This window comes from Myxocyprinus asiaticus, chromosome 22 (assembly GCF_019703515.2).
Source record: "Myxocyprinus asiaticus isolate MX2 ecotype Aquarium Trade chromosome 22, UBuf_Myxa_2, whole genome shotgun sequence".
Lineage (NCBI taxonomy): Eukaryota > Metazoa > Chordata > Actinopteri > Cypriniformes > Catostomidae > Myxocyprinus > Myxocyprinus asiaticus.
This window is the reverse complement of record NC_059365.1, coordinates 22,096,943-22,118,771: the sequence shown is the minus strand read 5'-3', so window position 1 is coordinate 22,118,771 and position 21,829 is coordinate 22,096,943. Positions and strand designations below refer to the sequence as shown.

The following is a 21,829-nucleotide window of genomic DNA, read 5'->3' as shown; positions in this document are numbered from 1 at the left end:
CCCTCCCTGGTTTTGTATTGAACGGGAAGTTCTTGCCCCTATTTCGCAATTACAAAGCCTTTCTATCAAACTAACCGGAGAAGTTAAGTTATACCCCATTATCTCACATTTGCACTCAGTATGGACAAAAGTGTCCAGAGTGTTTAATTTGGACATTTATTTAAATGTTGCCTCAAGCATACGGCTGAACCCAAAATTATGTATTAATAAGTCCCCTTTCTGCTGGTCAGAGTGGATTGTGAGGGGGGTTACAACACTCGGTGACCTATACGAGAGTGGAGTGTTGAGATCCTTTGAAAATTTGGTTCAACATTTTGGGATTCCCAGATCTCAGTTTTTTATGTGTTTACAGCTGCGCCACCTGCTCTGTACTATTTTTGGGAATAGCATACACCCCCCTAAAGCGGCAGACACTCTGGGAGTGGTGATTACTGCTTTTGGAAAAGGTCATAAGGCATCAGTGTATTACTCCCTGCTAATTCAGAGTCTGGGGGATGGAGCTTTAACTTCTATCAAGAGATTATGGGAGAAAGATTTAAACTTGGTATTGGAGGTGGGAGTGTGGGCTAAGATTAAAAAAAATGTCAAGTCTGCATCTAGGGATGCAAGGGTGTGCCTTATGCAATTCAAGATTTTACATCGATTCTATTGGACCCCCTCTAGATTGTATAGGCTTGGTCTTAAAGACACACCCACCTGCTGGCAATGACAATCGGAGGATGGAGACACAAACCATATCTTTTGGTGGTGTGTTAAAATCCAAGAATTTTGGTTGAAGGTTCAGAGTTTTTTTGTGTGACGTATTGGGCACTTAGGTTTCATTTTGCCCCAGACTCTGTATTTTGGGCGATGGGGTGGTCATCGATGTAGAGAATAGACACATAAAGAGTTGAGTCCTAACCAGTGTCATGATCGCCAGACAGATAGTTTGAAGGGGATGGACGTCGGCTGGAGCACCCCCATTTCAGGAGTGGTACTCAGAGGTGGGGAGGGTGGCGGCTTTTGAAGAAGGGTCATCTAGAAGACTGGGGAAATTAGATTCGTTTGTGGGAAAATAGGGCAAATATCTCGCATTTTTGTATACATATTATATATATATATATATATATATATATATATATATATATATATATATATATATATATATATATATATATAATCATGTATGATCACTGGGATGTTGTTGGGGGCCAGGGTGGGGTTGGGGATTGGGAGGGGGAGGGGTAATAGTGGGGGTTAAATATTGATTCTGTGTATATATGTTTTGTTTTTCTGTGTTTAATATATAAATCAATAAAAAATTGTTAGTAAAAAAAAAAAAAAAAAGGCATAAAAAGCCCTAATATTTTGAAACTGAATGTAAATTAAATATAAAATGGATGTCTCCAGAACTGTTGAACACCATATGAGCTGCAAGTGTGGAAGAGGGATTATGTATGAAGATTAGGGGAGCTGTCATCTCAGAACGTGTGACATTCATTAACACCAATGCAGAGATGACACAGCATGATTATTTATGATCATTAAAACACCTCTCTCCTCCTCTCCCTTTCTATTGGCTAGCAGACACATTTCAATTCATCTCAAAGCAACAAGGAATAAGAGGAAATAACTTCATGAATGATTTATTGGGAAGAATAAATTCCTTGATTGTGCCTTTGTGTTTGACTGAGGCATTATGTCAGTGTATAGTAGAAACACTTTTATAATAACCATCCTAAAATGACTTTATACTTCAAAAAGATCAATGGTTAGCATATACTGTATTTCTCAGATGACTTGTAAACGTATCGTGCTTGGAAAGAGGTTTAAGACTCTTCATAAATCACTTTATAATGCAATCTGTCATGTGTAACATATTGTTACTTTGGCATAAAGCATCTTTTTGAATCCCAAGCGCACCTTGGTCAGCCAAAATAACTGACCATTGATTACCGCAATCAACACATAAGACTATTAATCAGTTTTTATTTAGAAAGAATCCCCAAAAATAAACAAGTTGACACATTCATTTACAAAATGGTATAGAGAGCAGTCCTTAAAATTACATGGGCTTGTAACTTATATAAAGTATATTATGACAAAACTGAAAATTTGCCCTCTGTCTGGGATGCAAGACAAACTTTAGAAAGAAGAGCTGAAGCAGAAAAGTGAGAAGAGAAAAAGGACAAATAAAATTGTTTACAAAATTTTACATTATTTTGACAGTTTTCTGGGTGTACAAATGTATTCTGTCTTCAGGGGACATCCTTTTTTATCTTGGCTTATTGCAGTGTCAAATATTAACCAATTGTCACTGTTTTTGTTACAAATACTGAGTTAAAAAATATGGTCAGTATCAAACTAAATGTGTTTCTCATGGTATCTTAAATACTGTCTGTAAGTACAGAAGAATAAGCACAAATGCTTTGGCCTGAAATATGAAATTCCTTATCGTGTATGTAAGAATTTATTAAAATTGGATCCTCTTCCGCAATATTATATATAAAAAAAGAAAAGATAAAGAAATTCTAGATGTAGAGTGAAAATTAAAAGCCATATAATGCCATATTGTGGTGCTAACACTAACATGGCTATAAAGCAAATAATAATAATAATAATAATAATAAATAAATAAAATAATAATAAAAAATTGATAAATCACTGTGTATACCATCTAACTGTACAATTAGTAACAAAGCTTACAGAATGTATTGACTACATTCACACTGATGACAGATTAATATATGACTATATTTATCAGTAATTTTGGCACAATTATTTGGCATGTTTAACAGAGCATTTTGTTGATGTGTACGCTTCTATTAATTTCACAGCAAAACATATGCAGTAACACAATAGGTACATTTCTTTTTTCAGTTTTTAATTTTCCTTTTTTGTAATGTTCATATTGTAAACACCTCTTCTTATTTTAATATTATAACTGCTACCCTGATTTCTGATAAACAAAAATACAAACAGATTCTTGAAATCAAACAAGTCGATGAAAGTAAGATAACAAACCGCAGCACCCACTTTTCAAACAGATTTCAAATGTCAAGCATTGCTAGATATTTCGTATTAACACCAACATGTTAATGAATATATCAGAAAGTTTAAAGGACAATAAATTACAAGATAAGCAACATATTTGGCATTTAAATGTTAAACTAGTAGCTAAACTCTTAAAAGTATGTTGAGATTAGGATTTACAGGTTTACTTAACTGGTAATGTAAGCAGATTTATTTGAAAGCCATTTGTGTGAAAATACATAAAAATACTTTTTGATAGAGATTTTTGCTTGTTTTATTATTAAAAAGACATTTCACATCCTGATGCAGACAATTGTAAAGTGTGCTCGAGCTGAAATAGACATCGAATGGAATCAGCTATATGAAAACAGACATAAGTTATTGGCTTCTTTCTTTCCAGCTCACAGCATTTCTCAGAGCATCTGTGAGTTTCACGTTAGTCAGGTTTGTCATCATAAATATCCATTATAGGGCGATAGATGTCATCAGCTCAGTAAATTAGTGTCTTTGTGTTAGTTGATGTAATTCCAATAGAAGAGTGCATCTTTTGTTATAAAGGGCCAAGAAAGGATTATGTCCATGACATCAAATGAGGCCTCCATCCTCCATTCAGCCAAAAAGAAAGGCGAGAGATAGGGGAGAGAGACAGGAGAGAGAATAGAACACGCTCTATTGAAAACCATTGTGTAAGGCACTCAGCAGGTTCTTATCCATCAGGAGAGATCAGTCAGACTGACGTTCATTCCCACACCAGGTCTAACAAAGGGCACTGCATGTACTGCTTTGGGGAACTCAGGACTCATCACACGTCCATTCTCGCCAGTACTCCCAGTTATAGACAATCTTGCTTTGCTTCTCATGGCATCTGAAAATGTCACCTGGAACATGCGCACACAGAAGCAAACAGAGAAACAAACACATGCACACATTCACACAAAACAGAGAGAGAGAGAGAGAGAGAGCAGGAGGTTAGATCATATCCCGCAAACTGGATTCAACCTTATTTTTAAAATGTTTATTTCAGGAGTCTTCAACTTTTTTCGGGCCAAGGACCCCTAGGTGGATAAAGACATGAAGCAGGGACACTCTGTTACGTATTGTATACAACTGAATGTTGCATTTTAAGCCTGCCCTATAATTACATGTATAATACCATATAAATGTGTAATTTACATACTTTAATGTATGATGGTTACATTGCAAATCCATTAAAATAATCATTAAAGGAATATTTTGGGTTCAATACAAATTAAGCTACAGCATTTGTGGCATAATGTTGATTACCACAAAAAAATTATTTCAGCTCGTCCCTCAAAAATCGAGGTTACAGAGAGGCACTTACAATAAAAGTAAATTTTTGGAGGGTTTAAAAGAAGAAATGTGAAGCTTATAATTTTATAAAAACACTTACATTGATTCTTCTGTTAAAATGTGTGTATTGTTTGAGCTGCAAAGTTTTAAACTCTGGTGCATTTTTGCGCTGCCACCTGCAATTTTTCACACTCAAATTTAAAAGCACAACATTCACACATACTGTGGATTAAATGCAAAAAAAATTGGTCTCATTTTTCAGAACATCCCCAAAATAATGATAATAATAATAAAAGACTCCAGTTATTCATATACATTTTGTCATTGTAATTCTGGTTCTGTTCACTCCATCTCTCTTTTAAAAGTCTTATTTTTTTCCACTAGATGGCAGCAAGCACTACTACTCTCTTACATTCCGTCACAAAATGCAGATCTGAAATATAGGTGGCGCTCTAATGCATTGTATCCCTCACATATGTGCTCGTCCATAGACATTCAGTCTAATTTTCAGTTCATGCACCACCCCCATTGTTTTATCGAATATATAAGTGGACTAGAGCTCAATCTAGGTGTCAACAGAAATCTCAGATACTCCTTTGTGATTTATATAAAACATTTTATCACCAATAGTCGATAACATATTTTTCTGATTATATGTTTTGCATGCTTTTCCTGCAAGACTGCATATTTTGTTCTGGACATCTAAGATTGGATTACTCACCCAAGCAAGCTTACAGACAAGTAACAAATGGCTCATTTTGTAGAAAACTGCCTCAGGTAAAAGCAGATATGCAGTTCTGCTACTTGGGGCTTACAGCTGCATTGATAGGCACATAAAAAAGATTGGGTTTGATGTCTTACAGAGATTATATTTCATAAATCATATGAGAATGAGAGCTTTCATTTGATATATGATTGTCCATTCAAGTGCTATGTGAACAACTTTTATATTCACATTAATATTACCTCTAGATGGCGCTTTTTTCAATGCAGATGTTTTCAGCCCTTATTTTGTTATTTTATGTAAGTTGTATGTAAGCTTATTTCACAATATAGCAACTCTCTCTGGACCCATGGCTGGTTCATAGAGTTTAAGGGGTTAAATCGTAATTTCTGTGGGATTACAGGGTTTACAGTGTTACACTGAAGTTGGATAAAATTGTTTATAACTTCACACAGAAAAGGTTAGTAAGCAAATGTATCACACTAAAATCATGCTAACACATATTTTTTATGTCTTATGGCTATAATTTTTAAACAGTGAGCATTTTAACGTTTACGGATTGGCCCCATTCACTTCCATTGTAAGTGCCTCAGTGTAACACATTTTTTTGCTTTTTTAAAGAAAAGGAGAGATAAGTCGAAATACATTTTTGTTGTAATCAACATTATGCCACAAATGCTGTCGATTGAGCTTAATTTGTATTGAACCTAGAATATTCCTTTAATAATGTACAATTTAATACATTTTAATGTGGGATAGGCACTGAACTTTAGCTTTTTAACTTTAGCTTTTGTCTAAGGAAGCTTAATATTGTATTTTTGTTTAATACATATTTTCATTTTTTCCACAATAATTAATTTGAGATTAAACAATAATGAAACCCTTGTTGAAGACCCCTGGTTTAGTTGTATGTGAAAATGCAGATGTGAATCTGATATAATATGGTGGAAATACATCGAAAATGAGGCCATATACAAGTATACTGACTGACAAATTTACAAGCAATCACATAAGCATATTCATAGAATCATATTGCAAGCAGGGAATGAGGGAGATGAATGAGTGATACAACAGTCATACATGACAATGATGTTGACGGAACAAAATGATATGGATGAACAAAAAAAACTTTTCTCTCCAAAATGTGTGCAGTGGGCCAGGAGAAATTAAGTTTTTTTTCTCTAGAAACTAAAAGCAATCAGAACACCAGTACATACTACTGTACATACGATCCAGCTTTGTCCAAACTTCAATAGAACAATCAGGGAATGGGACAGATGGAAGCCAAAAGAAGCGTGCAAGGGGAGAGATTGGAATGACGGCCGCGTATCCTACCCCCTTAAATTTTTACACTTTCGATCCCATATACGTTGTACCCTTCCTTATAAGTGGCAAAATTCTGTGAATTCTGCGAGGAAGTGGGATTAATATTCTGTGCATTCTTTGCCACCTTCATGCGCTTGGCCTCGGCTCGGGACTTGTAACAGAACTCGACCAGGGCCACCAGCATGGCCAAACCCAGGCCGCCCACTAGGATGTAGAAGACCCCAGCCACATTGCTCAGACTGAGAGCACTGGTCTTCTCCTGCAATTGCACATAAGACATGGGTCAGCGGTCAAGCATAGAGCAGGATCTCCATATAACATGCATATACATAAACAACTGCTAGTTAAATAGCGGTTTTATTCTATGTGGATAAAAATGCACAGCTCAGGACGGTAATGTAAAAAACAATAACTGTGTATGTAGAATGTGCTGCTGGTTAATGTTGTGCCCTGGAAGCAATGCAAATGGGGGCATTCAACAATTCTGCTAATGGGATGGATTTACTAAAGCCTTTAACATTCGCTTTTAAGGTTATAAACCTAACCATTAACATGGTTTGTGCTGGATAAATGGCAAGTTCTGACATTCTAACATGTTAATGGCTGTAGTAAATATTTCTTGGTTGAATTCACAATTATAGCGGGGGTTAATGTGCTATGCTTGGCTATGATATGAATTACGCTTTTGTAAAAAAGCCTACAGGACCATTTAAAGGGATGCTCAAGAGAGGCATCAGGATGAAGAGTATAGCATTAGGCACAGGGATGGCAGATGACAGGCATTGTGCTTAAAAGAAAGGAGGAGATAAACACACATATATACACCTATAAAAAGGTCTTTGGGGATCAGGGGCTGTCATTTAGATATTCTTTCCAAACATTAGTGTACTGTACTGTGCACAAAATTACCACGCATAAAAGACACAACACATTGACAAATAGACAAAGCTCACTTTCTTTAAAGACCCCATGAAATTCAAGTTAGAGTTTTGTGGCTTTTAGGTCCATGTACTGTATATTATCTTTGAGGTCAACTATATGCTAGTTTAGTTGTAAATTTAGACAAAAATCACTTAAATTTAAATTTAACAGTCTTTCTTTTCCTGGAAACGGACCCAAAACATTGATGACTCATACATTCATTTTGTCCAAATGCTTGCTAGAATGTGAATGTTCATAGCTGTAATGTTAACGAAATTCCATTGGCTATTTAAAGAAAAGAGATGAGCCCTTTCACATGTCCCACCCCAACTTCCGGTTTCAATAGGAAATACATTAGTACAGGATAGAAAACTAATTGTGCTTTTCAGTGGATTTCATGGTGTCTTTAAGATGCACTTTTTTGGGGGGTTCCAAATTAAAATTTTAACAATTTGTCATTTAATATATTGATAGACCACTATTTGGGGATATGTGTCCCCAGCATTTGGTCATTTAATACATTGATGGACCACTAGTTTAAATATTTGGGGGTACGCATCCCCCTCAGTGTCTATGGTGGTTACGGCCCTGAATCAAAGCACTGTAAGGTTGTACAAAACAATCTATGCCTTGCTGTAGAAAGTATATTTCTATATAAAAAATTGTATTATTATTCTAAACATGCAAACATGGCAAAGCATTATGTATCAGGTTTAACATACATATAAATATTTAATAAGCAATGAAATAAAACGCATACACACTAGGACAGTTAGACAATAGACAAAACACAACCAAACACCTTAACACACAATGAAACAAAGACATTTAATAATCTTGGACACCCTTGTAGATGGTCCTACAAATGTCCTGAGAGAGATCATGTTCATACTTGAACAAATTGAAGTCTTTCGTTGCTGAATATGAACGTCTGAGAAAGCTATTCTGAACTTGGCACAGCTCAGTTATGCAAGTAAGAGCAGGATCTATTATTCTCAAATTCTTTAAAAAGAAGCTGTAAGGAGACCACTGGTTGTGTTACAGATATAACAAAGTGCATATGACTTTAGTGGCATGCATTACTTTTTAATTTTCAGTGGATGGGACCAAATATTAGTAGCTCTGCAGGCATTAGTCAAAGAATCTCACCAAGGCATCTCATGCTTGTCTGTGCATTGTCTGTCTAAAATTGTTGGTTTTTTAGTCATTATTTAAATATGGGTCATTCCCACTAATCAAAAGTGTGCTTGATCACATAGAACCTGCAGCGACTAACCTTACTTCCAGAGTCCTTGGCTCCACATTCACCTTTATCGTACCACCATTTGTTTTTCAGCTTGTCTAAGGTGCCTTGCTCACTGAGTTTCAATACTGCAAGGTTTACTGGCGTTCTTCACGTGGGAAATAACATAAATAACATTATCAATGTTATTTTATGTTATTATTACATCACACTGATTCAACTTTCTCTTAGATTTCACCTTTTCTCTCCTCTTTTCTGTTTTGCCATAGCGATTATGACGTTGATGCCCCATTTGGCCTAAGCAAATGCAAGTTTTGCAGAGCCAAATGTGCATTAACGTATCGCCTGAAGTAAGCAGCAAGAGCAACAGCGATGTGTCCTGCACACAATAGCCGATCAAAGATGTTATTCTTGTTTATGTGTGTGTCCTCTTTATGCTGTGGGCGTTAGCTATGTTTCACTTGTCAATGTTTACCATGTTATAAAATGGCCGCCTTTGAGCTTTTGTTCCTGTGCTGTTTTGCTGCTTACTTGAGTGTTGCATAGAGTTACCCATCACTTTGCTCTCTGGGGCTGACCTTGGAATCACCTCCCCCGCTGCCGCACTCTCCCTTGTCGTACCACCATTTGTTTTTCAATTTGTCCAACAGGCCTTGTTCATTCAGTTTTAGTACTGCGAGGTTAACCGCATTTCTTGAAACGATAAAACATAACTTGTAAGACAGGGTGAGCCAACTTAGCAATTGCAAATGGTCCTCTTTCAAACCTAATTATTGTTTTAATCTTTTTCTTCTCCCTTTTAAAATATGTAGATGTTAGAACTAGTATCTCATAACATAATAATACGACAAATCAACTAATTGTATAAATTAAATGTATTTTAGGTGTCATGCTCAGATGAAGGTGGCTCTGAGCTGTTTGAGAGGACAGACGGCAAAGTGCCATGGATAAAAAAAAGTCTAACGCAGTACTCACATATATTTAACAGTGGCCTGCAAGTAACATTACTAGGAGGACAGCAGAACAGCATTGGCAATATAAGTTAGTTATATCTTCACCGTACATAATTCAGTCTTCTCCTAAGGCCCACCCACCAACTAAATGATGGCTGTCTCTAATATGGCTGAGAGATGGCATTATGAAATAAATCTCAATCAAATATCAGCACAATGTAAATAAATGCATAAAATCCCAACATATGTAAACCCAAGCAGTGCCACCTATTACGAGAATATGACTAAATTTAGTTTGATTGGCCAAATTTGAAGTTCAAAGCACATCTTTGTTAATGTCCTTTAAAGAAAAATGTGTACTGCACGGGTTTGGTAAAAACATTTCAAGAATTATCACATAATTAGAAACAATATAAGGCAATTAGTGAATATAGAGAGATAAGAAACATGATAGAAGAGAATAGTTGGCAGAACATTGAAACATTTAAAAGACCAAAAAAAAAAAAATAGAATGAGACAACACTCTTGAAAAGACTAACAAAACCTCAAAGACATGATTGTAGGGATTAGCATTCTGTTAAGCTTATATCCAAAGCATGAACAAAGGTACTGTTATAATGTATATCTGTAATAGATCAATAATTTGGCTAATGTCACAACCTATGTCACAGACGGAAGTGATGACAAAAAAACCGGTGCAAACAGTAAACCAGACCTGTAGTTAGCTGACCAACAGTCCTCAAAAAGTTAGCTGTTAACTTTAAATTGTCTGGTTTATCTAAATGGCATGCTGCACTGTTGGCTGTCAAAATCGTAAAGGGAAAAACCGAGGACTTTTATCGGATTCCGTCAACAGAGCTGACTGCACTTAGGAGATCATTTGCATCTCACGGCTTTACAGTGTACATGTAATTACAGGTATGTTATTAACTCATATCATTATAATAATAGTATAGCTAAGAATATTTCTGTATGTATGATGGCTTTGTATCAAACTTACGTTAAATTGATGATTATAACTAGCTGTGTAACTAGCAGTGGTGAACCCAAACCTAGCTAGCTTTGAACCTGAGGGCTAATTTGTTCTATATTATTTTTAGTGATATTTAGATATGTCTAATCTGTCAAATCGAACACAAGTTATCCGGCTTTCTGCCACCACTTACTGTGCATGCGGTGCAATGTTTGTAAACAATGGGACAGGTCTATAGACTGTAGCCTATATAATATATATGTCATTTTGTCATATTTTTTTTTAATCTGTAAATATATATGCATGATAAACATATATGTTCTAATATATTTCTAATTGTTTTCTTTATTTGTTTTCTTTATTTCTTTTGTTGGCTCTAAATTTATTTAGTTACCTCATCTCTTTTATACAAACCAGGACATATGAGTAATGCTACATCAGGGTAGGTGGGATACTATAACAACATTGGACACATTGTTATACTATTCCACCCACCTTAATGAGGATCCTTTGGGCGTGGCGATGCCGTAGCCTTTGGAATCCAGGTTCCCTCCAACCTTCATCGTGTCACAGGGTTTGCGCTGCTCGATGTACTCGTTCATGGTGGACTCCAGCAGGTATGCATACTTCCCTTTGGATTTCCTCACCCGCATAACTCCTTCTGCTGTTGTCTTAACAAACACAGATGGCTCTGCACTTTTCATGTATGTCCACATTTTGTCAAAAAGAGCAATTTTGGAACGCTGGAGGGAAAAAAGGGAAACAGATGCAGTAATTACTAGGCATATCATAAAATATTGATATATTGATTATTGATCGGCACCTTATTTTATTGATACGTTTTTGAAGCATCGATATATTAATATAAGCCGACATTTTAATTAGAAGCCAATTTGTCTGCTTTCCAATTCACTGTCATTTGGCCTTTCATTTAATGTGGTCTGGATTAATAATGTTGGGGGACCACAAGGGGGTGAAATAACATTTACTGCAGCCGGTCGAGGGTAGGACAAGGAACTGGTATCACATCACACAGGACGCATTAATGGGGTGCAGGAGGCAGTTGTGGATCTAATCACCATATGCACAAAAATTACGAAGGATTTTGTACTTCTTCAAGAATGAACAAAGTGACATTGATGAGTTTGCAGGTTATTGTATGAAACTGGTGTAACTGCACAAACTGAATGATTCGAAATTATTGTGCAATTTCTCTGTATGTAGCCTTGAATAGATTTCATTCAAGCTGTCAAAACACAAAAAGCCATCCTTGTAACTGAAAATACATTGTGTAGGCTATATGAAAGATAAATGTACATACACTGGCGGCCAAAAGTTTGGAATAATGTACAGATTTTGCTCTTATGGAAAGAAATTGGTACTTTTATTCACCAAAGTGGCATTCAACTGATCACAATGTATAGTCAGGATATTAATAATGTGAAAAATTGCTATTACAATTTGAAAAACAAATTCAGATCTTCTTAAACTACTTCGATTTCTCATCAAAAAATCCTCCACGTGCAGCAATGACAGCTTTGCAGATCCTTGGCATTCTAGCTGTCAGTTTGTCCAGATACTCAGATGACATTTCACCCCACGCTTCCTGTAGCACTTACCATAGATGTGGCTGTCTTGTCGGGCACTTCTCACGCACCATACAATCTAGTTGATCCCACAAAAGCTCAATGGGGTTAAGATCCATAACACTCTTTTCCAATTATCTGTTGTCCAATGTCTGTGTTTCTTTGCCCACTCTAACATTTTCCTTTTGTTTTTCTGTTTCAAAAGTAGCTTTTTCTTTGCAATTCTTCTCATAAGGCCTGCACCCCTGAGTCTTCTCTTTACTGTTGTACATGAAACTGGTGTTGTGTGGATAGAATTCAATGAAGCTGTCAGCTGAGAACATGTGAGGCATCTATTTCTTAAACTAGAGTCTGTGATGTACGTATCCTCTTGTTTAGTTGTACATCTGGCCTTCCACATTTCTTTCTGTCCTTGTTAGAGCCAGTTGTCCTTTCTCTTTGAAGACTATTGTACACCTTTGTATGAAATCTTCAGTTTATTGGCAATTTCAATCATTGCATAGCCTTCATTCCTCAAAACAATGATTGACTGACAAGTTTCTAAAGAAAGCTGTTTCTTTTTTGCCATTTTTGACCTAATATTGAGCTTAAGATATGCCAGTCTATTGCATACTGTGGCAACTCAAAAACAAACACAAAGACAATGTTAAGCTTCATTTAACGAACCAAATAGCTTTCAGCTGTGTTTGATATAATGGCAAGTTATTTTCTTGTACCAAATTATCAATTTAGCATGATTATTCAAGGATAAGGCGTTGGAGTGATGGCTGCTGGAAATGGGGCCTGTCTAGATTTGATCAAATGACTTTTTTCAAATAGTGATGGTGCTGTTGTTATATCAGTAATGTCCTGACTATACTGTGTGATCAGTTGAATGCCACTTTGGTGAATTAGAGTACCAATTTCCTTCCAAAACAGCAAAATCTGTACATTATTCCAAACTTTTGGCCACCAGTGTAATATTTCATCAAGTGACGGCTAGAGTAAATAATATTTGTCCTTTGATAATGATTTTGGTCAAATTTAATGGAAAACTATACATGTTGAGCTCAGTAATGCTGCAAAATATTGAGCTTGGCTGCCAACGACAGACACTGAGCAGCAGTGTGAGTACATTCATATAAAATAATTGTTTAATTTTAAACGCACCATGTCGTTCGCCAGATGCGTCCGGTGTGCGGCCCCCTTTAAGTTACCCTGCCGCTCACACTTTACCAAAGTTTTGTTGAGAAATATATTTGAAGAAACAATACTGTGCAAGAGCAGCCCTATTTATATCTTTTTAAAAAAGGATGATATATATTGATAATCATCAGGAAACTTTCGAATTATTGATGCATAAAAAAAATCTCAAGTGTAGTAATTACACAAACTGTTTAAAACAGTCAAGAAAATACGAACTAAAATAAAATGCAGAAGTTAAGAAAAAAAAAGAAAAAGAAAGTATAAGCAAAGTGGTCTGTTTTGGGGTGTTCAATTGTGGATCTTTTTCATATTATCAGAGATTATAGAGAACACAGGCATAGGGTTACAGGCAGAAGAATTGGCGTCTTACCCTGAAAAACTCTTTTGTTGAACCAGAATCTAAAGTTCCATAAGCAATCTCTGACTGCTTTGCTAAATCCTCTGCACTCTCAATTGGAGACACCATCCTCTCAACTGTTAGGAAGGCAGCCAAGTTAGCCGTGTAGGATGAAATTATGATCAGGGTGAAAAACCACCATACTCCACCAACTATGCGGCCAGAAAGAGACCTGGTGAAAAATTGGCCAGTGGGATACATTAGACATGACAGCAGGAGCACAGTTACATTTTCATTCTCAGCTAATAGGCTATGCAAATATTGAACATAAAATATACTCAAGATAAAACTCACCAGTCTACATTTTATGTCTGAATGAATGCTTAAGCACCATTCTGCAGTCCTTACATTGATTAAGACTGTTAATTTGGTAACACTTTAAAATAAGGTTCCATTTTTTTTACATTAGTTAACAACATTAGTTAACATGAACTAACAATGAACAATACTTTTACAGCATTTATTAATCTTGGTTAATGTTAATTTCAACACATAGTAATACATTTAAAAAAAAATCAAAAGTTGTATATGTTAACATTAGTTAATTCACTATCAACTAACATGATCTAGCAATGATCAATTGCATTTAACTAACAATAACAAAGATTAAAAAATTCTGTAAAAAATATATTGTTCATTGTTAGTTCAAGATACTTAAGTCATTTACTAATGTTATCGAATTTAAGCTTATTTTAAAGAGTTACCGTTAATTTAAATACAGTGTCATACTTAGTCAATTCAGCACAGATACTAATTATTTATATAAATCAATAAAATCTTTGGATAATTCTTAGAGAACTGTAAGCTGTATAGTACAGTAAGACACTTTTTAGGGAGTCACTGCATGTTTATTTTTTCCCCGTTGGTCTTGTCTTGTTAGATCATTAAAAGTTCAATAACACTTATATTGAAATCAAATAACAAAGACAATCAAATAACAATGAAAAACAGTAATGAGATGGTTGGTTATAAAGATCACTATATGAATGTACATGTGCTGAGCATGCACTTTTTAATCAAAAACGAAGGCTGTGGCTACTGTGTGGCTTTATTTTTCATACAAAAGTCTGGATTTTTATTCTTAAGCTAACATTTCTTTGCAAAATCAAGAGGTAAAGAACAAACCTTGGAGATATATCGCATCCTTGTCTCATAAAAGCTCCAAGAGAAAACCAAAGGCTGTTGAAAATCCCAAACTCATTGGTTGACTCATTGGTCTGAATCTGGCCATCCTCATATTCTTCTGTGTGCCACTCATATGGGCTGAAACGACTGACCAGGAAGAGCACCACACTCACACCAATGTAGGCAAAAACAATACACATCCAGATCTCGTAGGCGAGTGGGTCCAGAAAGGAGAACACACCAGGCTTGGACTTCTGAGGTTTCTTAATCATGATGGAGATTCCCAGGCTCATGAATGGTTTTGAGAAGTCAATGACTTCTTCTCTGACTAAGGTGATAGTCAATGGAGCCACTGCTATGTCAGCTTTCTAAAATGAAAGAAACTGCATTTTGTTAAAGGAATAGTTTACCCTAAAAAGAAAATTCTGTAATACTCACCCTCGTGTTATTCCAATCCCGACTGACGTTCTTTCATGGAACACAAGAGAAGTTTAGTGGATTGCCCTGGGTGCTCTTTTCCATACAGTAAAAGTGAATGTTGAGAGGGGCTGTCAAATTCCAAAAATGACACCATAAAAATACCAAAACAGTTGCCCATACAACTCTGGCACTATATATTCTAAGTCTTCTGATGCCATAAAATAGCTTTATGTGAGGAACAGACCAAACACACCAACTCTCATATCTCATTCTCACTTCTGTATACAGTATTTAAACAAATGACAGTTGTTATTATTGATGTCAAACCTAATTAAACTGACTTATTTAAAGAGGTCATGAAATGGAGCATCAAGTTTCCTTGATATTTAAACATATAAGAAGTAACTGTACTATAAAAACATACTGTATATTTTAGAATTCAAAACTTCCTCCCCAGTCTAAAAAGAGCATTTATAGTTGACACCCTGCTGAAACGTCAAGTTTTGAAATCTGTCTGTTCATGACATCACGAAACATTGCTCTTTTGTATTTACACATCCCACAACATTTGTCATAGCACCCTTGGCCCCGCCCCTTGGCACGCAGTTTGACAGAGGAGGCCTTGTGTGGCTAACTATTCCTAACATAACACCAAAGGGGACCCATCTGGATTATTTTGCATTATTTTTTATATAAACATAAACTACACAGACACTTTGACCACTGCCATGTATCTTGCCACTTTAAAAGATGTGGTGTCAAGTTACAACTCTGAAAGGCAATTCTATGTGGCCTTGTTAGGAGATGATCAACGTTATTCGCTTCACCTTTGGGTGGTCATAATGTTTTGGCTCATCAGTGTATGTAAACATGTACTACACTGTACAAACTTTCCATAATTTTGGCAGTTACCTTAAAATATATGGTAAAAAAAAAAAAAAAAAATTATTTAAAAGAATTATTTAATTTTAGCATAAAATGCTGTGAAAATGACCTTTTTTATGTAAAAAGTATGATTTTACCATATTATTAATGGTAAAAATGTATATTACATTTAACAAGAGAGTACATGTACTTTTTACGGTAAATTATTGTTAAAATTACGGTAAAAGAAACAATAATCGGCATTCCCAGAATTCCCAGCATGACCTATCAAATTTCATTATATTTTATGGGAATAGTTATGTTTCTTCTTATTTTTAATATCACTTATCTACATTAATGTTTATTGCATTATTTTAATTTCACTTGTGTTACCCTGATGGTGTTTAGTGTTTGTCTGAGTGACACTGAGCACCATCTCTACATGTTTATTGGTCATTGCTCTTGGAAAGGCCACAATTGATGAACTTCATGTTATCATGTGCCTTTCTGTATTTACTATGGTGAGTAACAATACGTTATAAAGTGAAAAGCAGATTTTTGCTGTTTCAGAAGGTTAAAGTATTAAGTTTATATTATTTAATAATTTGAATGGTAATGCAATGTAAAACATACAGGCATCAAAATTACATCTCGTAAAGCCTGAAGCATGGTTACTGTATTTTTTACGGTGAATTTCTGACAACCACAGCTGCCAGTTCCCTATCTGTCACTCACTCGACGTTGGTGTCGATGTAGTGACACTAGGGGTCACTCTTGGGAGCCCGAGACACCTCTGGTCTTTGATAAAAGGCCAATGAAAATTGGCGAGTGGTATTTGCATGCCACTCCCCTGAACATATGGGTATGAAAGGAGATGGTATGCATCCACTCATTCAGATTTTCTCTTCGGAGCCGAACGGTCATGCTCATTGAGCTGAATACTACTGTTCATTCACCTCTGCTGGATCTGATGGCGCATTTCAGCGGCTTCTCCCTCCTCTGCACTGGTGCACTGCAGATAACGCCCCTGGGCACTTCGGCAGAAAAACTAGAGAGTATATTTTCTGAAAGAGCATTTTTCCCCTCTAAAAGAGTATATATTTCTCTAAAAGAGAGCACACACGGAACGTCTTTTTAAAGACGCATCTTTTTAAAGATGCTTTTCCGATTGTGTGTTATTCCTGGTTGTGCTCGTTATCTCTCACCTTCTAACGGTCACGATCACTGTCTTTCGTGTCTGGGCACTGCTCACGCGGAGACAGCGTTCATGGATGGTCATGTTCTCATTGCGAGAATATGTCCATGGCAACGTTGCGGTCGCGGCTCGCCTTCGTAAGAAAGCGAGCCACCCCAGAGGCTCCCGCCTCGGTCCTTTTACCCACGGGTTTGAGGCCAAAGCGGCTAGCACTGGGGGCAATTTGGGGACCCCAATGGGACCGCCTCCGCCGGGTATCCCCCCGCGGACCTCCCATTCCCCAGCACGCTCGTCTGCCCCGATCGGGCTTCCGGGTGAGTCTGCCGGCTCGTCTCACGGCGAGTTCGACCTCTTATTCGGAGCCCGCGAAAGTGATGAGCTCTCGAGCGCAGCATCGGAGAGCGGGCTCGTCCAGTCGGAAGCCTCAGCTGGGCTCCTCCCTTCGGGGTCGATCGCCCAGTCACAGGCTGACGCGGAGATGACGACATGCTTTCCTGGGCAGCCGCGAGCGTCGGTTAGAGTGGATTTCCCACTCTTCCCTGAACCCTCACGGCTCGGTGATTGGTTCCTGGGCTCGCGGCGCCGCTCAAAGCCACGCCCCGCCCCCGTTCCTTTCTTCCCGGAAGTGCATGAAGAGCTGACAAGGTCGTGGGAGGCACTTTTTACTGCCGGGTCCCAATCTTTTCAGCTTCCCCGCTCTCACTACCCTCGATGGTGGGGCGGCCAAGGGTTATTCGGCAATCCCCCGGTGGATAAAGGCACTCGCGGTGCACCTATGCCCGCAGAGCGCCGCCACCTGGCGCGGGTGCCCAAAGCCCCCGTCCAAGGCCTGTAGATTTACGTCGTCTCTGACGGCCAAGGCCTACGGTGCCGCTGGTCAAGCCGCCTCCGCCCTGCACGCCATGGCTTTCCTGCAAGTCCGCCAAGGTGCTAAAGGAACTGCATGAGGGTAGTTCCGCCCCGGGATTGATGCAGGAACTGCGCTCGGCGACCGACCTCGCTCTCCGAGTGACGGAGGTCACGGCGCGGTCTCTCGGGCGGACGATGGCCACACTAGTGGTCCAGGAGCGCCACCTTTGGCTCAACCTGGTCGAGATGGGTGAGGCCGACAAGACATGATTCCTTGCTGCCCCCATTTCCCAGGCGGGCCTATTCGGCGACACCGTCGAGGACTTTGCCCAGCAGTTCTCGATGGTAGAGCAGTAGATGGATGCTAGCCGGCATATCCTGCCCCGGCGCGGCTCAAGATCCCGCACCCCATCTACTCATCGCCAAGGGTGTCCCCCTGCGGTGACTGCACCGGCTCCGCCGCAGCCCGCCCCTTCGGATCGGCCTCGGCGTGGAGCCCACCGCAGGAAGCAGACGCCACCCGTCTCGCGGCCGCCCAGAACCCGTGAAAGGCTTCAAAGCGTCCTTGAGACGGGCGACCCAGGGACAACGAAACCCGCTGCTCTGTAGCTGGTAAGCAGATCTTCATCTTTTTGTTACCTTTTGCATTTAATTGTGCTGCATGCCCAAGTGGCTGCAGTACTCAAGAGCTCAGCAAGAGTGGTTTCCTTGTTCCCTGGGTCATATATCCAGTGTGTACGGCTGGCATCACGACCACTGTCCACCACTCCATTTGGCAGGTTGGCGCTCCAGCGGCGGTCTCCCGCCCCTGAGCGCCCAGCTGTGGCACAAAACCGCCCCCGATGTGACAGTCTCCACGGGTCATGAGGACAGGCCTCTTCCTCCACCGTCCCAGGCTGTTCCAGGGGTGGTCACAAGGAGCCAGGTAAGTGCTTCGATGTCCTCGGACTCAGCACGGCCACGACGTGGTGTGGCACCTCGAGCTCCGCCCCGCCGCGAGGCCCCACCTGCCGGTACATCCGATGACGTTGTCCCTTTGGTCCCCCTTGCGCGGAATTTGGATGCATGGCTTGCGCCTTCCAATCCATCACGAGGGCTGGTCTGGACCGTCCGACTCGGCTGCGCGATTCACTTCGCCGGGCATCCGCCCAGGTTCAGCGGTGTCCACTTCACCTTGGTGAAAGACGAAAACGCTGCTACCTTGCGCGGAGATCGCTACCCTCCTACGGAAGGATGCAATAGAACCTGTCCCTCCAGCCGAGATGAAGAAAGGGTTTTACAGCCCCTACTTCATTGTACCGAAAAAAAGGCGGTGGGTTGCGGCCAATCTTGGACCTGCGAGTACTGAACCGGGCTTTACACAGACTCCCGTTCAATATGCTGACGCAAAGACGCATTCTAGCAAGTGTCCGGCATCAAGATTGGTTCGCGGCGACTTTCAAGACTTTCACGTCTCGATCCTTCCTCGACACAGACCCTTCCTACGGTTCGTGTTCGAGGGTCAGGCTTATCAGTACAAAGTCCTCCCTTCCGGCCTGTCCCTGTCTCCTCGTGTCTTTACGAAGATCGCAGAGGCTTCCCTTGCCCCGTTAAGGGAGGTGGGCATTTGCATTCAACTATCTCGATGACTGGCTAATCTTAGCTCACTCTCGAGACGTGTTGTGCGCACACAGGGACCTGGTGCTCTCACACCTCAGCCGACTAGGGCTTCAGGTCAACTGGGAAAAGAGCAAGCTCCTCCCGGTTCAGAGCATCTCTTTTCTCGGTTTGGAGTTGGACTCAGTCTCCTTGATGGCGCGCCTTACGAACGATCACGCCCAGTCGGTGCTGGCCTGTTTGAAGGCATTCAAACAGAAAACAGCGGTTCCACTGAAACTTTTTCAGAGACTCCTGGGGCATATGGCATCCTCAGCGGTGGCCACCCCGCTCGGGTTGATGCATATGAGGCCGCTTCAGCACTGGCTCCAGACTCGAGTCCCGAGACGGGCATGGCGCCACGGGACACCGCATGGCCATTACGTTGGTCTGTCACCGTCTTTTCAGCCCTTGGACCGACCTCTCATTTCTACGAGCAGGTGTTCCTCTAGAACTGGTCCCCAGGCGCGCCGTGGTCACGACAGACACCTCCAAAATGGGCTGGGGCGCCGTTTGCAATGGGCACGCAGCCACTGGCCTCTGGATGGGTCCGCGGCTGTGTTGGCACATCAACTGCCTCAAGTTGTTGGCAATCCTGCTCGCCCTGCGGAGGTTTCGGCCGTTGATCCAGGGCAAGCACGTGTTAGTTCAGACAGACAACACAACAATGGTAGCATATGTCAACCGCCAAGGTGGTTTGCGCTCTCGTTGTATGTCACAACTCGCCCGCCGTCTCCTCCTCTGGAGTCAGCAGCACCTCAAGTCGCTGCAAGCCACTCACATCCTGGGCAGCCTCAACACTACGGCGGACGTGCCGTCACAACAGGTTACCCTCGGGAGAGTGGAGACTCCACCTTCAGGTGGTCCAGCTGATTTGGAGTCGATTCGACAGGCACAGGTGCACCTGTTCGCCTCCTAAGAATCCTCCCCACTGCCCGCTCTGGTACGCCCTGTCCGAGGCCTCCCTCGGCATTGACGTGTTGGCACACAGCTGGTCCCCTGGCATTCGCAAATATGCATTTTCCCCCAGTGAGCCTGCTTGCACAGACCCTGTGGAAGGTCAGGGAGGATGAGGAGAAGGTCGTCCTGGTAAGCACCCTACTGGCCCACCCAGACATGGTGCTCGGACCTCACACTCCTCGCGACAGCTCCCCCTGGGCAAATTCCCCTGAGGAAGGACCTTCTTTCTCAGGGAAGGGGCACCATCCGGCACCCGTGCCCAGACCTCTGGAATCTCCATATCTGGCCCCTGGACGGGACGCGGAAGACCTAAGCTGTCTCCCACCTGCGATGGTAGACACGTTCACTCTGGCTAGGGCTCCCTCTATGAGGCGCCTGTATGCCTTTTAAGAGACGTCTGTTCGCTAAGTGGTGCTCTTCCTGTCGGGAAGACCCCCAGGGATGTGCAGTCAGATCAGTGCTTTCCTTCCTGCAAGAGAGGTTGGAAGGGAGGCTGTCCCCTTCCACCTTGAAGGTGTACATTGCTGCCATAGCAGCACACCATGACGCAGTCGATGGTAAGTCCTTAGGGAATCATGATCTGATCATCCGGTTCCTAAGAGGCGCCAGGAAGCTGGGTGTATCGCTTGCACATAGCGCCTTCCACCTCCTTTTTGAGCTGAAGACGTGCGCTGTTAATTCCCAGTAGTGTTCACAAAATTGTTCCCTGGTTGACTTCCTCCAAGCCCTGTGGCAGTCGAGTTTTCGGAGAGACTCGCTGCCGGCCCAGTACACGCACTAACTAATAGCCCGGTTCTGAGGTAGGTGCTCCGCATGTGGCGGTTCCCTGTAAGGCTAACCCCATGTGATCTATATCTTCCGCTAATTCGTTTCCCTGCTGGCAAACTGCGTCTTCCTTGGGCAGAGCCCCTCTGCCCCAGTCTCCATGTTGTAGTAACTCCTCCCCCATTGGGCATGATCTACCTTGAAGGCTCTCCACATGGTTGGAAAGACCACGTGACGTATTCTTCCACTTAAATATCCCCCCCTCTCTTGGGGCGAGGTGTGGTCTCCGCGGTGTCCTCCCCTTGGGAGGGACACCCCCCGACTAGACCTGGCGGCCCAGTCGGATAATCCCCCTTCTTTTTTAGGGAGTGGAAAAAGATAAGGG

At 40.7% G+C, this 21,829-nt stretch overlaps 1 protein-coding gene across 8 annotated transcripts in view; it reads right to left on the bottom strand.

The window, feature by feature from the left end:
* Positions 1–1,952: 1,952 nt before the first annotated feature.
* The window catches only part of LOC127412902 (glutamate receptor 2), a 79,533-nt gene continuing 59,656 nt past the window's right edge, over positions 1,953–21,829 (bottom strand). Inside the window, exons 11-16 of one of the 8 annotated variants that reach the window (XM_051649613.1) lie at positions 14,757–15,124; positions 13,605–13,803; positions 10,959–11,206; positions 9,116–9,230; positions 6,417–6,632; positions 1,953–3,890 (exon numbers count right to left, since the gene is read on the bottom strand). In XM_051649613.1, coding sequence (XP_051505573.1) covers positions 3,726–3,890; positions 6,417–6,632; positions 9,116–9,230; positions 10,959–11,206; positions 13,605–13,803; positions 14,757–15,124 — 1,311 coding nt within the window. In that variant the 3' untranslated portion in view covers positions 1,953–3,725. Of the gene's footprint in view, positions 3,891–6,264; positions 8,686–9,115; positions 9,231–10,958; positions 11,207–13,604; positions 13,804–14,756; positions 15,125–21,829 lie in introns of those variants that run through there. The other 7 variants (XM_051649608.1, XM_051649609.1, XM_051649610.1 and 4 more) reach the window with 7 other exon arrangements.